Source organism: Pygoscelis adeliae, unplaced genomic scaffold, assembly GCF_000699105.1.
Source record: "Pygoscelis adeliae isolate BGI_AS28 unplaced genomic scaffold, ASM69910v1 Scaffold59, whole genome shotgun sequence".
Taxonomy (NCBI): Eukaryota; Metazoa; Chordata; class Aves; order Sphenisciformes; family Spheniscidae; genus Pygoscelis; species Pygoscelis adeliae.
The window spans coordinates 1,794,959-1,813,361 of NW_008825565.1; the positions used below are offsets into that span (position 1 = coordinate 1,794,959).

The window sequence follows — 18,403 nt, forward strand, 5'->3', positions numbered from 1 at the left end:
ATAGAATCTCTCCTCCTCCAAGATGGTTTTGAAATAAAATAGGGAATTTTTTTTTCCAGTTCTATATATTGCATGCACACAGGTCTAATCTGTCCTTACAAGTTTGTTCAGAAACAAGAGCAGAGTTCATCCTTTTATTGGAACAGGTAAGGAGCACGGGTCACTCACAGGGGTATGGCAGCAGGTGAGCGATGCCTCTGAACAGGGCAGCTGGCTGAGATTAAAATGCTAAAAGAAATTTTCACTGATTCAGTGAAGCAACAATATTTATCTGATGAACAAGAGCCCGCTGTCTACACTGCTGGTGTAATATCATTCACATCCTTTCTTCTAAAGGTAGTGCTGATCCAGCCACATTGACTGGTGTGGGTGAGGAAGAAAATAGAGATGTTAAAACATCTTCTCTGGATGGGTCTAAATCCAGCCTCAGGTATACATCAAATAGGTTAAGATTCCATACCATATTGTCAACACTACTGGCAACACTCTTACCAAATATCATAAATGTTTGCCTAGAGGAAAACCTCTTCAGGGCCGCAGCTACCTTTGCCCTTCTATATTGCTATGCTGTCTTTGTTTCATTTCTACAACAGTGTACCCTAAATCAATACAATTCTTGAGGTTCCTCTTACAGTCATTCCATCATTGTTTGCCATTTTCCTTCTTTGTACCGTCCATGTTTAATACTAAATCAGATTCTTGTTAAAAGTATCTCTGGGTGTCCCTTTTATCCTCTGCTCAGATTATAAGACAGTTGTGGATATTTACAGTTATTTTATTTTATATTTGCTCCTCCTCCCATAGCAAGAGGGAGCAGGTTAGAAGCCCACGGCTGTTTCCAAAGACAAACTACTATGTGTTCAGTCATTATTCAGCTGACTAGCAGTAACATTTATAAAAATAACTTACTTTGACAGTAGCAGCTCTTTTCAGCTGAAGAACTGCTTGGTTAAGAAAGCTGGTGAAAAGCAGTTATGAGCCATGACGTAGTCTGACATGACATCGTGATGGCAATTCAGTATTTTTAGCATGAGAATATTTTATCTGGTTTTCATTGTTAATACTTCAAAGCACACCTGAGTAGAAACCAAGGGAGTAAGTACTAGAAAGCCCGTGCGTGGACTTCAGTGTACTGGGCCAGTTGCCTGTACAAAAGTTCACATCTAGTTTTAACAATAAAGGTGAACTAATGGCTTACTGTGCAAGGCTTTGTTTCCATGTGTCACAGTCTAAATGGTAACTCACAAAAATGGTATCTAGCACTTGTAAAGAAAAATAGCCACCTACAAAATGCAGTCTCACTTTAAAAAAAAAATCAATTGGAAATTGAGTATTCCTACAGATCTACGCAGGTCATGGGGCGGGGGGAAGGGTATGCTTTAACTTGTCACTTCAGAGCGTATACCAAGAAGCTACAGTTTTTTCCTCTCGCTCCCCCCACGGTCTATCAGCCTTGTGCCGCTGAGCTGCATTCACTTTAAAGTGTGATTACCAGTTCAAAATTACTATCTAACATGGATATTTCCGTACAAATATCCCATAGTACATCTCTTTCCCACAGCAAGATTATTCTGCATAAAGATATACTGTAATCTAAGTGTACGGATGAATATATACAGGCATCTTTACCTTCTGTATAAAGGCAGGGCAAAGTGTGAAGATTCCTACAGCCACGGTCGAGGATGGCTAAGCACAGGTGGCTTGACCACTTTAGCCAGAGGTGGTGGAAGTATCCTACCACTCGAACCCTTTGCTCCGCTCCAGCCGTGAAAGCAATGAGCTGATACCCTGGGTTTGCTTCCTTGCGGACTTACGTATGGTGTTATCACTGGAGGCAAAACAATTTCCACAGGCTTCAGTACAACCCTTTTATGTTCTGCACGTGCCTTTCTTGCAAGTGTCTGTCTTTCATACGCCTTGCCCACAGATGACAAAGGAGATGTGTGCTTCAGCACTTTAGGCAGAGCTATGTCTGAAACGGGGTTGATGATAGATTTCTTCAGCTGAACACAGCTGTTTGTTCGGTTCACATTCTTTTGGTGTATGTTACTGACTGCTTTAGGCACGGAAACTTCAGCCTTAATAGTAGATACAGTTTGACGGTGAAGGACTTCTGCAATCTTCGGCTCTATACTACCACCAGTAATATTACTTCTACGTTGTGTTACTTTCGGATGCTTTTTCTCCTCTTCCTTTGATTTTTCTACAACCATGCCATCTAGTAGTCCTTTTGCTGCAGCACGAGCCAAAATGTCTTTAACAGACACCCTTTCAGAAGAATCTTTCTGAAAATTTCGAAGGAAACAACAATAAATCTAAGCCACAACACAGAGCTGCAGACTCAATACTTTAATCCCCGATTCCTCAGAAGTTATTCCACGAGAAAACTATGGCCGAATCTAGCAGAAAGACTTAAGTCACATGCGATAAATGCTAACCAAGCTATTTATTCAAGAAATTAAGACGATGACTGTTGTGACAAGTGCTATCTGAGCATTTGCTCTTCAGAGACTTTGCCCTCTACAGGCCTAAAGAGGGGAAACTGAATTCTGGGCTTGGCACTACATACCTCCCACATTGACTTGCTCTGTAACATATCTGTAATAGCATATATGTGTACATGTGTGTGTATCAGAAATAATTACTAAGATAAAGAAATATTATCAATAACATGAAACATGATTAATTTTCATGATAGTGAAAATCTGTGCTCATAATACATAAGCAAGAAACTCTCAAACTAGATTACATATTTGGATATTGCCCTGGTTCCTAGTTAAAGAGAAGCGATGGGGAAGAAACTATTTACAACTAGCCAAGAAGAGGGGTAGGTACCTGAAAACCAGAAATTTCAGTTGAAATTATGCTTCTTAGTACAGATCTTATGCCTCACAGAAAATGCTCGTTTCTGGAGTCACCTAAAAACTGGCCATTGATGCTATTAGGAGCAATTGGTTCTGTGCATTAGAATTTGACTCAAAAATTATTCAAATCAAGTGAAGTGTTTCTTCCCTGGAGGGAGAGAACATGGTAGACAGATGTACACAGCGTGATTAACTAAAACTTACTAGCTCAGGGAGCCAGTTTAAAAAATATTCTACATTGAAAAGAGGTCAGTAATAGATAACTTGAAAGGCTTTCCATGTGTGATTCTCTAATGAAGTCTTCCTCTTCTAATTCTCCCCAAGACACAAGCTTCTTTCAAGCACTGTAATTGCAGTATGACAGAAAGTGGTACAAATAACCAAGTAAGATCTCATATCTTTAATTTTCAATGAAATTCTAATTAGCCCCCCCTTCCTCTTTTGGTGAAGAAAGTCCTACTTTTCTCAGACACAAGAGGAAAATGTTGATGCTCAGAGATGCAAGCTAGCCCTTTAAGGCCTTTCTTCAGGAATCCTGCCAAGAATTCCCCATTTACTCAGCAGAAGTCCCCTGCCTTTCAAGCCAGTTTTGCATATGCCTTAGTTTTGGAAGGAAACAAATTCATAGCTGTTTTATTGAAATCATAATGAAATCTTAATCCCTACTGGTGACACTGATGCTTGGAAACTGCCAAATCTTGGTGACACATACAGACACAACAAATAACTTTACTAAACACAAGTGAGTCTGATCAAGCTGTGTACTTCATGCCAAGGTGTGACAGCAACAATATATTTCCTTTAAATGTTCCTAGCACTGACTTAGATCAAGACGCTGCTGTGATCACGAACAGTTCCAGACAAAAAGGGACATGTTGGAAAGCTGTGCTCGGCATAAAACTCTAGGAGTTGCACGTTTCAACTGCTCACCTGTTCTTTGGTCTTTTTAAGACAACTGAAGAAGAGCCAGGAAATTTTTTAAATGTTCCATTTCGTATATTCTTGTGTGGAAAAGATGCTTCTGTGAAGCATTTTTAAATGGTAATTTTCTTAGCTTACCTCTCTTGCCAGAATAGCTAGAAAACAGCCACTGGAAATTTCTGATGGCTCCATTTTGAAAAAAATTTCAGTGGAAGTCTTTGAATTCAAGCAAGTAGAAAAAACAGGAGGAGTAAGCCTGTAAAAAAAAAAAAATGACCAGAAGATAATGTTTAAGGATATAAAAGGAAATAAACAAGGATATATTAAAAGTAATGTCCAAATTACGTCTTTCAATGACACTTTCATAGAGCCTTATCTTAGTTTTTAAAAAAACGGCAATTCAAGACAGTCATGAGAATTCATCTTTTTGGAATTATTGGCAAAAGTGAAAAAAATTAATTCTAATTTAATTTTTTTCCAATAATTAAATATATTAATCACCAGATAATAAATATGAACATTATTAACAACTATGTTCTTTCTCAGGTCTGCAATTACTGGATTATCGAGTTGTCCCTGAACTTGGGGAATGCTCTAAAAACAGAGCAGTACACAGAAATTGTAAAGGTGTTGACTTAAGAGTTATTAAGTATATGCTCACAATAAAGATTATATCTTTCTAAGCTAAAAATCTTAGGTTAGAAAAATTCGCCTATTTGTAGTAATTGAGTGCGTTTTTTTTTCAAATTTACAGTTTTGCAATGCATCAGTGAGGAAGGAAGAACTAGCCTTTTCACATGTTCTCCCTGTATTCCAGTAATCCCTAGCTGTTATAAACAGGCCTCAAGGACTTGGCTCATAAAGTTTGCTACACTAGTAGTAAGCTGTTTCAGTATAGAAAAACGCTATCAAAATGTCCTTAACGCAATTTTTACCCCTCCTCTTCGCATTGCTGAGGACTGTGAGATACAGCCCCTCCTCAGTGCTCCATGGATCCTCTTGAGACAGAGCTTTGTTGAAAGATGGTTACGGAGAAATGCATTCAGTATTTGTAAGCAATATCCTAATTTGGCTGGCTAGTCCATTTCTAATGGGAAGTCTCCTGACCTGTTTGCTCCCAAGTTTTCACCGTAATCTGAATTTTTTTTTGTATGTCCCTCAGAACTTGGTAAAACAGACTACAAGGCTCACATCCTCCTTGCGTTACTAAATAAAATTCTATGCCCTATGACACATCGGAGATTTTTGCTTTTAGACCTGGTCATCCAATGCAAAAGAAGTGACAATCTTTACTTTGATTGACGTGTACAGATTACTGTTACCAGGAATCCGTTTAACAGGTGGTCTGGTCCAGAAAATTGATGCAGAAATTAACTCAAATTTGACAGGCCAAAGGGAAATGCATGGATGGTTTAGCATCTCCTCTATACACACCTGTTTGCTATATGTACCCTTATGTAAGGTAAAGTCTTTGCTATAAACTGTTTGTCATATCCTTAAGGTAAGGTCAGCTTAGACAGCGGGTACATGTTTGAAACCGCCTTTACAATGTCACAGCCCTAAGACCGGCTGTATGACCCCAAACTCCAGCACAGCCTTATTTTGTTCAGCAGTGCTCCAGCACTGCGGAGTAATTCCAAAAGATATAATATACATAAGCACAACTTCTGTAAGAGTTTCCTGAAAGCCCTCAATTTTCTTGGAAAAGGAAATTAATATTAATTAGAGCTGTGATGATCACACAGGATGTTTTGTGAGTGTAACTTGCCTCTCAAAGCCACTACTGTGAACACAGGGGCTAGTAATTCTGCAAGAGTTTTTCATTCTATCCTGCATTCTATTAGTCAAATAAGTTCCCTAATTAATTCTAAGGAAAGTGTACAAGGAACTGTTGTAAGTAGTACATGCATCTTAAATGGCTTGAGCTTTCATCTTAAGACAAGCATAATCACACTATATATTTTATTTATGGTGTTCTATTATTGCTCTGTTTATGCTGGTTACCAGCAGTTTTATTGTAGCAAGAATGAGGCACGAAAACATTCAAGATACATGCGTGACAGTGAAGAAGGAACAAATTCTGGAATCGTCATTTATGAAGTTCAGTCAGTCTTCTGTCACAAATTTGCTCAGGTCTGCAAAAATCCTAATGTAATTTTATTCTCCGTCTTACCATCTGAGCTTCCCTTGTATTTGAAAGTAAAAGTATAATTTGGTGGTATGACAAGTTTCATGATGTTTCTGCAAAACACTGAATAGATTTTTGTTTTGGCTTTGGGGGGAGGAGGAGGACTGTTTTAGACAAGGGGGAATTTTTTCTGAAAAAATTAAAGCTCCAGAAAAAAAATTCAGATTTTTTTTTTTAATATAAATTCTGTCCGAAACCAGGACAATCTATCATGAATTTATGTATTACCTGTGTTCAAATAATTCAGAGACCGTTATGTTCCAAGGTCCCCCTAGTTCTCCCTGTAGAGTAATAGCTGCATAGAGGTCAAGATGTGACAGACTTCACAAAATTTCAAATCCCAAAGGAAAACACAGTTTACAGCAAGAGTAATAATGCTTTTGGACTACCATAGCATCACTGGCAAGACATACCCTGATTTCATCCCATTTAGCATAAAATTTCAAGCAGGCTGCTCTTTTCTATCGGTGATTTGCGAAAAAGATGCGGGTTTTTGTACTGTTTCTTAACATAATGTGTAACATACCTCTTTTAAAAATTCTTTGGACTGGCCACAGTTAACATTTACCATTTTAATCATGCAAAATTTAAATATAATGAATGATATCTTGAACCACAGCACCTTTCCCCACGATGGCCCAGTCGTTAACATCATCTAAGATATTATAAAAATCTAAAAAATTAGACTATTACTCTCCTGTGCTTTCGGCAACATAAACTCTCCTAACCTGCATCCTGTAATCAACCATTACATCTATGTGCAAGCAAGTGCCAACTGTTTGCATTTATCTACCGTGAGTGAAAGGAAAATCCAGAAAGCACCCATCAGTCTTATAACAACTGCTCCAGCTGACAGGTTGTATAAAGTATACACAAACACATACTTTTTTCATATATATTTGTATTTGTTATGACTACACAGGATGTTCTCTTACTGTAACCTGTCCCCCCAAAAGTCATTCATCTGAATACAGGGACGAGCAATCCTACAGCAGAGGTTCTTATTCTTCTATATTATTCTCACATTTTAAGACTAGGTTTCTTTTTCCTTTGGAACTGATCGTTCTAGGTCAGAAGCTGAGAGCATGCTAGCAAGTTCCCTGACTTCTAGTCTCCATTTTTTCTTAAAATAGCTTCATTCTCTAAGTACTGATAGGATGAAAGAAATAGCTCTACCAGAAGCTCACCACAATGTTATTTGCAACCAGTGATGCTTTCCTTGCATCTCAATTTCAGATGGGAACAAAAATTCTAGATTAAAAAGTCAAGAGGATGCTACTTACTCCATTCCTTTTGATGTTATGAGAGTACTGAGAGGCAGCAAAAACTATTTTAAATGTTAATTTAATGCAAGACACAGATCAGTCTAGGATAAGAATTATGCTACAATTTAAAGTTATACTTTAATTTTTCCATATAAGAAACTACTCATTCCATACCTGTATGGTTGTACTTTATTTCCTTCCACTCCAGATTCCAGTGCTTTTTTCACTACTAGTTCATTTTCTTCTGGGTACACTGAACAAGTGCAGTAAACAATAGCTTGTACTTTGTTAACTACAAAACAACAAAAAAAAATTTCCACTGTTCAAATTCTTCATACACACAGTGGTTTTATTAAGGACTGAAAGCATCATAAAAATTATGCTTGGATGTCACTTCTACCAATAAAATATATCCTCCTGCACACATCAGTATTCAATCTCTAGTGTTTTTTAATAATTAAAATCTTTTCAAATATTTGCAGATTTCAGCACAAATTCAGAGCTGCATCCAGTCTTTTCACACAGCTACCAAAGGAGGGGGGAAGAAAGTGGCAGCATGAAGATGGAGTCAGACTACATTTACAACTTTCCCAAAGCAGAGTATGACCAAGACAGTAAGCCAGTTCTCTATACAATGTTGAAGATTATTGTATTAATGGCTGGTGAACACTAGGACACAGAAACACCTTCAAACTTGAGGAGATTATTACTTAGGGGTTTTGGTTACACGCTTACTGTTGACTAATAATCAGTCTATTTTTAACTATGTAAAAACTGGTGACAGTACAATGGAATTGATAGTACAAGGTCTTCCCAGAAATTGGAGAGCTAACACACTTACATTTCATTGCATGCATCAACTCATTAAGCTGCCTCTCAGCAAGAATACTGAGTTTATCCTCAGATACAGATCCTTGGAAAAGGTCTCTTAGCAATCCTGCATCTAAATGCAAAGAGTTGTAAATTTATTATTGCAACTTGCGTTAGCGTCTTAAAATTCAGCTGTTTGCAGAAAATGCTTTGATAACAGACCTGTTACTAGTAGTGCAGCGGGAAGGTAGGTTTTACAAATTACAATACCAAGGAGTGCCTAAATGATTCTTCTTTCCCTCTTTACCTGTAATTACTACTGCCTCTTATTTGCTTCTATTTAATGAAAATTATACATTGAATAGACTTATACAAACAGTCAATAAAGGAACATAATCAATGGAAAGTTATATACACACTGGTATCTTGAAATAAATTTTCTGCCTATAGCCTTTTTACTTTAAAAGAAAGACTATATACCCTCTGCTCCCCAGAACAATCCTCAAACTTCATACTATCGACTCGAAGCAGACACACAGAATTATGCAAGTTATTTAATATATATGTTTTATAGTAGTCAAAATAAGGAAAGTGGTTTTTATAAAATTATACAATTTACTGAAGCAGCTACCATGTCCAGACCACAATGCTTGAATACTATTTCTACCAGAAAGCATGCGCTAGCTATTGTATCAAAAGTTACCTCCGTGTTCATTTAAAATAAAGTCTATTGGATTGCCAACAGCCAGCCCAGAGCATTGTGGTAGCAGCAAAAGAACTTTTGCCTTTTGAAGTCTTGGGTCTGTTGGTCCAATCTCAGTAAAGTCTTCATGTAACAACTGAATATCTGAAAAAAAAGGAAAAACTCAACAGTTCTACGTGCAAGCAAGCCTGCCTAATTTTAATGTGATAAAGGTGAAGAAACAGTGGTGTTATCATTTCTTCCACAGAGCTAGAGCCTGCTAGACCCAGATCCTCCAAAGCAAGCCCCACTGATTCAAACAGATTGAAGGACTAGCTAGACCTTAGCATCTTCCACTGAAAAGACTGCTAATGGGGTTCCAGAGTCTTGTCGCGTTCTGTTCTGATCGTGTCCTCCGGGTAAACTGGCCAAGTGCACGGGTTTTGGATTAACACTCTAAAACAGCTGAAAATCAGACTGAAAGCAACAGCCAAGACACCAAATAAATGGACCCAAAAGTTCCCAGCTACCAGCTACACCAACTGCTATACAGTAACTACTTCTAAGGAAAAATTCACCCTGACGTATCAGGAGCCTGCATCTATGACATGGTTAATCTGCAACCTTTGATTAACTTGATTGTAGCTGAAGAGCTGTCAGTTCACCTTGTGACAAAAAAATAAGTTGTTACTGCCCTCCCCTCCCCAAGTCCTCAAACAAGGGATCTCTGAATTCTGACAGAATTATGCCATATTTATAAATACCACGAACATCTATATTACAATACTTTATGTGTACCATCTGTTTTAACACCTACTTTTGCATCCCATGTCACTGAACAAGTTCCTCAGTTCTGCTGCTTTTGCTGAAGATTTCACACCACAAACAAAAATTCTGGACATGCTGTGATTTGTCAGCACCGACATATGGGCAATGGTCAGATGGGAACCTATGTGAGCCACTATAATGTCATCACCTGTATTCAACAGCGCCCGTGCAGAGTGTACAGCAAGGCTGCGAGACTTATCCTAGAAAATAATGACATGAAAATTAAGTATGACCAACTAATTTGGTTTCTATGAATGCCAACCTTCTTTTCCAAATTAGGAAAGTATTTCATTGTTTTCATGACAAACGGGAAAGAAGGGAGGAGAAAAACTAATCGGGGATAGCTGCTAATATAGAATTACATAAAGTACAAAACCAAACATCTTATTAAGTCACTCACTAAATTTTAATAATTTAATTCTAACTAATGCATAAGAAAGCACAATATCTATAGGTGAAAAGAATGTAAGTGCGTATCATCCCCATAAGGAGGAACTCTTAGCAACAGCCAGTTCCAGAAAAGACAAACATAGGCCACAATATGCAGAATTCATCCTCAGAGGCAGCTTAACAGAGAAATGCAAAACTATTCACATAGCTCTTGACGATATTTATAGGAGAAATGAAGCCCTTACGGATCAAAGACCAAGATTTTGCTGAAATTTGAAAAACACAGAGGCAGATTTGAATGCAGAAAGCACAGGGACGTCTCAACAAGAGCAAATGATCTCATGCTACAGGTGATGAAGAGAAAAAGAGAGAGTTCAAACATTATCTCCATCAAATTACTTTAAAAGGCAAAGAGTGAAGATATGGACCACAGGTACCATGTTTTGCACCAAATCTGGCAAACACAGATGATAAAGGGGCAGGGCGGGCGCTAAACCTTTACGTTCACATCAATATCTATGTATCCACTTACAGCATTCAAGTACCACCCTACCCCGCCAAAGAGAGCTGGAGTTTTTGAGGGTTCTGTTTCCTCACTTTGAATATTCTTAAGTAGTAATACTCAGAATTTGTTCCCATGACCTATGGGATTCTCATGTATAGTTCTTTTCTGTAAGTCTTCTATTTGAAATATATGTACTGAAATTGAATATTGAATACTGAATTACTTTGTGAGTTGGGTAATAAATTTTGAGGCTAAAATTTCCAGAAAATGCTAAGCATCAAGCGAAAGTGCCCTTTGAAATGCTTCTGCTAAGCACTCAAGAATCAATCAGACACTTCAGGTAATTTGCGATTGTGCGTTGTTGCACCGTTACTCCAGACCACCGCTTTACAACAGGAACCTCTGACCAGGCTTGCCTGGAGAGGCTAATGATGGCAAGTCAGGAAAAAGACCAGTGGGGTTTATGGAGATTTAGGAACCACACTGCACAAAATGCAAAGAAGTCTCACCATTCCATCACAAATACGCAGCTGAAGAGGAAGAGATATTATAATATTAGCATACCATTATCTACTAACTGGGGGTAATGCATATAGAATTACATAGACACTTTCCTCACATTTTCAGAAGTGAGACTGCCTCTTTGACCACTTTTGATGTTTATTTCAACAGTTTTAAGATTAAATTTAAAACATTCTACTAACTTAATTACAGCTATCGCTTATAAGCATTAACATTTGCATGCTAAATTTAGTAAGTGAAACAGTTTCTAACCTTCTGATTATTAAAAACATCCAAAACCTTATGAGAGTATGTTGCTGCCTGACTGATTTAATAGGACAGTCACACAATACACGACCTCATTCTAATGCAAAGCATTATTTTAGTTTGCAGATTATATTACTCAAGGGTGACATCAACTCACCTGCAGTAAGAGTTTGCAATCTGCAAAAAGATCTAAATTAAGCAGTTCTTCTTTAAGAGAGGAAGGAAAAACCAATACATCGTGGCAATGTTGGTCCACACAGTACGTATAACGGTCAAAGTCTGACACAGTTTCAACTCTTGTGAATCCCTTCTTCTCCAAATCTCTGAAAACGTCTTCAAGGCTGTTAACATACAACTCTGACTATTAAATATAAAACAGTTACTTAAAGCAATATAGCTCACATTCATTATAGGGATTTTTGCCTTTTATTTTGTGTGTGTGTGTGTGTGTGTGTGTGTATATATGCGTATATATATATAAAAAAAAAAAACACGCAATACTGCCTCATGCAGGAGGGGAATTCACTCTATTTTAGGCACATAAATTCTGGTTTGAAAAAATTAAGGTAATAAGTCTGATAAAATAAATTAAGGAAGAGGTATGTGTCTCCAGAGGATGATTCAAAGCATCAAAACATAAATTTCCATGTGCTCAGGAGACACTGTAGCAAATTTACTGCTGGAATACTTTAGTTCTTTCAATTGTTTTCAATTTAGCCCAGCTCGTCAGTGAATTTAACGGCTGATATCTGAAATAATCCCTGTGTAAATGTAATAAAGGCATAAATGCCAAGGTTTGCAATGCAAATATCATAAAGATTTAAAGGTATATATGCCAAGACTTGTTTGTTGAAAGGCATTTTCAGACAGTGCCATAAGCTTATATGGTACATTTAACATAGGGTCAATGCAGCAGCTTTCAGCTCAATCTTAGTTAAGGGTTGCAAAATCACAACCAGAGTAAGGCACCTTCTCTATCTTGAAGAGCCTATAACCTAAGCACAGAACACTGGTCCAAGACAAGAGCATGAAAAAAGAATTCTTGAAAATATTATAAAACGGATTACCTGTCTAACAAAATGGGCAACAGGATAACCTGGTATGGTTCATGCATCAGTTAGCACAGAACTGGGAACACCAGTGTTACATATATAGTAGCCCACTGAATATAAGGATTTTAAAAAGTATATTTTTATTTCAAGTTTACACTATCGTTACAGAATAAACACCAGTTTCAAGTATTTTATCTGCCTTAACACGCTTTGCCAATGTTATGGCTTACAGTAATACACCCGCTTTTTAAGAAGTTTTCTCTTTCTCTATTTTTCATCACAGAGTTTACTCACCCATATAGTTTTTTCTAACTTTAATTCCTCATTTATTTGGTGAAAGACCCACACAAGCAACAGAATAGTAAGAAAAACTGTTTCACAACTTTGTCACAGTTCATGAATACCATTGCTGCACTACATAAAAACTACGAACAAACAAAAGGCAATGTTGCTGGACTAAGCAGAATTTACTATACGAAACTTAAATTACTGGTAATAACATAACCTGGAAATTCTAAAACAAGTCTGTAGCAAACCATATCACTTCATATGTAAAAACGTCAATATTAGATGATACTTTAAAGACCTAACCTGATTTTATATGTGTTTATCCAAACACATAAAGGTAAAGCAGAAGCCCTTTGTTCCTGCTTCCGTATGGTTTCTGGTAGAATGTATTCGATTGAAAGAGCATCATGTTTGATGCGACATCTTGCTAGTGCAGCTGCCAATTTGGTCCTAAAACTACAAAAACATAATCACAAGTTTATTAAGTTTTAGAAATGTCTACACCAGCTATTAACATGCAATATTTCTATTACAAAACTATCTTGCTCAGAAACCAAAACCAAAAGTGAGGCCTCATTTTCAAGCTGCTACAGAAAATACACAGTTATAGGACATTTTCTACCCCAGACGATGGTAGATGCAAGGTAGTAATAAATAGCTAAGACTGTTTTACTTAAATGCACACGGGACTGGAATTATGACAGATGACTCTCAAATACGTCAATTTTCTCAGACAGCTAAAAAAAAAAACAAGTTATGTTTTGGAACTGCAATCTGTGGAATACAATAATCAGATTTTTTTGTATGTTTGAAGATACAAATACATATATGTGCAGAATGAGCGCTTGATGAAAGCTGACCTCTAAATGTGTACAGAAACAACACAAGCATGATGGCAACCAGGAGTCAGTTTTATTATTATTACGTGAAAATCTCAGAGGAAATATTCCCAGTCTTTTCTTCCCACAAGCTTTATGCATAATCTTGATACGTGATAATTCAAAGCAAATAAAAATTGCTGGTGAGCTACTTCAGATGCCAAGTTATATTACTGCCCTCCAGGAATACCTTGCACTTATGATATTCATGAACTTTTTGGGCTATTCTAAATCCAGCAGCAACACAATTTTGTCCAACAAATGCCTGTGGAGTTCATCAACAGACTGACGAAAGAAATACTTGAACACTACTTAAAATGTTTATCTTACATATCCTCTTTTTTTGGTTCTAATTACTTAAAATAATAAATATGTAACAAAGTTCCATAATAGCAGTATTGTGAAATAAACTGATATTATTCCACTCCATGACCTCTTGACTCTATTACACTCATATTTATGAATGTTTACTAAGTATTTCTTTTCTTTTCTAAAATTGTATGAAAAAAGTTTCAACAACTCCAAAATAAGATACCTTTTTCTAGCAAAATAATCCACAATATAAAGACGGTTTGTTAGCTGTATTTTTCTTAACTAAAGGAATATGGAAGTTTCCCTTCAAACTAGGTTCTCATTAAAAATAAAAACAAAGCCCACAGAATTTGAAACTGAAAGACATCTGTAATATTGACAACTACAAAAAAAAAGGCACTGGTTATACAAACCTGTATTTCTGCTAATATATATCAACCAAAAAAGTTCTTAGCATGTATACCTGTGTAGGTAACCCTCTATTTTCCGAACTTCTGCTACAGGCTCCTCTTCATCAAAAATCTCTCGTGCTTGAAACTTTCGGTCTTGTAGGTCATAAAGCATCACAACAAGCAAGCTGGTTAATTCATCTGGCTGCAACAGAAAAGCAACTGGATAGAAAAAGTGACACAAAGCATGCCTTACTCCTGCAAAAAGATCCTTATCAAACAGCAGTCTCCCACGTAAGAGGCATTAAAAACTCCAATGAAATGCTTATTTGTAAGAATATGACAGTAATTCCTCATGGAGAGTTAGTAAAACACTGAAGAATTTTTAAAAACTCAAATACACAACTTAAAAAGTTATTTAGCTTATCAAAATTAAAAACATTCTCGATACAGTGTATTATGTGTGTATCTTAATAACTTTTAATGTTATCAGAATTTAACCTTTGAAATTATTTTCTCCTCATAAAGTAGCTCCTTGAATAGCTAAGCTAACAAAAACGTCTTGTCTATCAATTTGTCTCTTGTGGGATTCTTCTGTATCCAACAATGAATAAGCTCAGTTTTAATAACCATTCTGCAGTTAGGACATACGTAAAATCTCCTTCCCATGTCTAAATGTTTAAAACAGGGAGCATCTCCTTCTTAGGGACAGGAATTAACAGCACTTCAGTTACTCTTGTCTGCCTCTTTTCATGAAACTCCTACAGTTCTTATGCCTTCAAAAATTCTTACCTTCTCACAAATATAACCGAAATTAGCTAGAAAATTCAAGGTGTTAGGGAAATACCACCAAACACAAAATGTTACCACGTAAGTCTTACTTCCTTACAAAAACAAGCCAAAAATCAAATGTGTTAGATCATTTGCCTACTCACATCAATCTCCACAAATAACATCAGTTCAAATTCATCTTATAATTTTCAAAGGCATCAAAGACTAAACTGGAAGGAATAGCAGATGACTCTGCCAGCTCTAGATTTTCTTTTCATGTCTAAGTGGGAAAGCATGTTGAGAGAGTAAACGGGACCAATTTTTGCCAGTACAGGTACAATATTCGTATGCAATACAGTTTGCCCAGGAAATGAAACATGGGTTCAATGCATTCTTTTGTCTGATGGGGTTCACTCCATGCTTTCCAACTCCCAGGGACAGGAAGGGAACATGACTTTTTTCCCCACTCACAAGGGGACACAGCAGGGAAAGAAAGCACATAGGCATGGAATGGCTCATGGACAACATCACTGAGAAAGTATTACGCTGCAGTAAGCATTATGGTTCATTCCCCTACCTTCTTTCTTTGAAGGTTTTGATTCCCAGCAGTAAGGTGCAACGAGAATCTCACAAACAACATACCTAGTACCTTGGAGATTGATGCTTTAGACAACTAACTAAAAAGGACAGCAATATTTCAGTCTCAGGTTACCATATAGTTCAAAACAACAAATGTTGTTTTGAAGAATGTTGCAGAATCCTCAGAAAATATTCTAATTACACCAACTCAGAAAATACAAAATTTATTTCCTCACAAAAATATTCACTTACTATTGACTGGCACGGGTAAACACAACTATCTAACAATATTTCTTCAAGAAGATCTTGATCTGCAAAAAAAGAAAATATTGACAAGTTATGCTATGGAATCTACAAGATTCTATGGAAGAAAACCTTAAAATCACTAAAGAAAAAGCTGAAAGTTTAAACATCATGAAAATTAAGGGCAAATTCAATCACAAACAGTAGCAACTCTAAATAAGTATAATTCCTTTACATGAAAAAGTATAGACCTTAAATGTTTGATTTCACAAAATGCTAACACTTAGATATATTTAAATATTTGAGGTATAAGAGTAATCTAGTAGTAACCTGTAGTTTAACAAAAAATTCCCCAGATCTCTACTGTCAGGCAGAAACTAAACACCTTGATTTTTCCATATTTTCTCTGCTGCATCATTTCTGTTGGCAATTCTTGGAAAAGTTTTGTACTTACTTACATTTTAGAGCATTGAAAGCCAGTTCATAAGATACACGCTGGGAATACTCATCTTTAAAAGTCAGCATGGGAGATACTGAGTCGTCACCATACTGCACCAATATTCTATCCTTACGCTTTTCAGTACGAATGCCTTGAAAAATCTTAGCTGCATTTATGTATACGGAGTCGTGATAGCCATTCTTCTCAATCAGAGTCATTGTTCTTTTTTCAACAGATCCTTTTTCATCTGAAATTTTCATTTCACTCAAGTCTGAAGTATCATTTATAACATCCTCATGTAAAGACACCAAGTTACTTTTAGAACCTGGCATTCTTCCAGTTGCTGATTGTGTAAGTGCAAGTCACAATCCTGCTGCCTCTGCAAAAAACAAAGTTTGTATTGAATTACGAAATTTTCTTTCACTAGAATACACCTTTCCCTTCATTTTCAGGTTTTCAATAGAATTTATTTTCTTTTTTAGGCTCTAATCCTGCAAATACGTATATACATATATCATGTATACTTCTATACGTCTATCATCTTACATATAGTAGAGAAGTATTTATAATAGTTTTCTTACCTTATTTATTTTCACTAATGCAGATACAAAGACTGGTTACTTGTTTCAAAGAGGCCAGTGCTTTACAATAAATGATCCTAAACAGACTACATGCAGAGATTTTATTCTCTGTGTCTAATAAGCAGCATTATTATTGCAGTCAGAATAGTATGTCTTACTAGGAATTCTCCTTTAATAAAAAGACACTACAGAGATTTCAAAGCAGCCATCATCACTTCCAAAGAAGAACCATCTTGAAAAGAATTGCAGTGAATTCCACATGCTTGTCCACTAAACTGCGTATCTGTTCCTAAAAATGGATAACAGAGATCACCTAAGTGTTAATGTATTTAATGTATTACCTAAACAGCACAACTGTAAATGCAGGAAATCCATTCTGATAATCTCTGAAGATATTAACCAACTCTCCATAAGCCCAGGTGCGTTTCTTAAATTTTCTACACACCTTACATAAACAATAAAATAAAAATTACCTTCCCAGAGGTGGAATAGGGCTTAAAGAAAAAGCGCCAGTGTTAGTTGAATCCAAAAATATGCTTAAGTTCCACATAAAACCTACTTAAAGTATATCCATCACAGTGCTTGGATTTACCCTGCTTGCTCTGGTTGCTATAACATGCATTTATGACAATGCTCGGAGGCTTAGAAGTCAGGTTAAATGTTCAGAAGAGGGCTAAGCCAAGAAGAATTTAGTCATAGAGGAAAGATTTAAAAAAAAAAAAAAAAAAAAAAAAACTCATCTTCCTGTCTGGGGAAGAATAATACAAGAGAACTGTGAGGAATTTAGCAGCTTTAGCACAGAAAGCTAGGCATGGATCTGGTGCCAACAAATAGTTCTGGATATTTTAGGATTAACAGCACAGAACAGCAGAATTTGTTCTTTTTGCCAGTCTAAAAATCCAAAAAAGAAGGTGATACTCTGACCAAGCAGAAAGGATCTTCTCTTTTGCTACATAATTCAGTTCAGTACAACCATTCTCAAGCTTTTTCCCTGCGGTCCCCACATTCCTCAGGATAAATTACATACCTCTTCTGCCCGGGTCAGACATAGTTGCTCAGCATCCTTTTTTCCTCTCCCCTTTCCTGCCCCCATCACACAAAACATAGTGGAGAAGGAGGATGGCAGCGCAGAGGGTTGGAGGGGAAAGGAGGAACACAAGCTGTTATTTCTCCAGCAGGCAGCCATGAAATGCCCCATGCTGAGCCAGCAGTCCCCCGTTCAAACTCTCTTTCCCCAACACAGGTGACACTCAGCCCATTCCTCCCCTCTCCAAGACCGGCACAAGTCAGTGTCCACCCAGCCCAGCATGCTCCAGACAACCGACTAGTGTTGCTTCCTGAATTCGGGCAGCTCATCTGGAGGAGGCCACCTCTCATTCTCCTTTCCCAGGATTTGCTCCTCAAAACAGAGAGCTGCTAACCCTGTGGAAGCAACTTTTACTGTCTCTTTACAGAGGTCCTGGGCCTCAGACAAACAGCTTCGTCTGGTGGGAGTTAAGCTCCAACATCCCTAGTGTTAGATGCAGCACTGACGGATCGGATCCATGGTGCAAACATAAATTTATTTTATTAAGTCATATTGAAACAGAACAAGCAGTGCTATCAAAAGAAAGCACTACCCTTCACTAGAATAAAGTACCAGATTACCTA

General features: G+C 37.0%; 1 protein-coding gene across 1 annotated transcript; it reads right to left on the reverse strand.

The window, feature by feature from the left end:
• Positions 1–1,664: 1,664 nt before the first annotated feature.
• Positions 1,665–16,504, reverse strand: NSUN7 (NOP2/Sun domain family, member 7). The gene is made up of 11 exons (XM_009332464.1): positions 16,192–16,504; positions 15,743–15,801; positions 14,215–14,345; positions 12,865–13,017; positions 11,379–11,562; positions 9,548–9,758; positions 8,752–8,895; positions 8,080–8,181; positions 7,413–7,530; positions 3,924–4,041; positions 1,665–2,285 (listed from the first exon to the last, which is right to left on the reverse strand). The coding sequence occupies exons 1-11, from the start codon at positions 16,502–16,504 to the stop codon at positions 1,665–1,667; spliced, it is 2,154 nt and encodes a 717-aa protein (XP_009330739.1).
• Between the last annotated feature and the right edge of the window lie 1,899 nt (positions 16,505–18,403).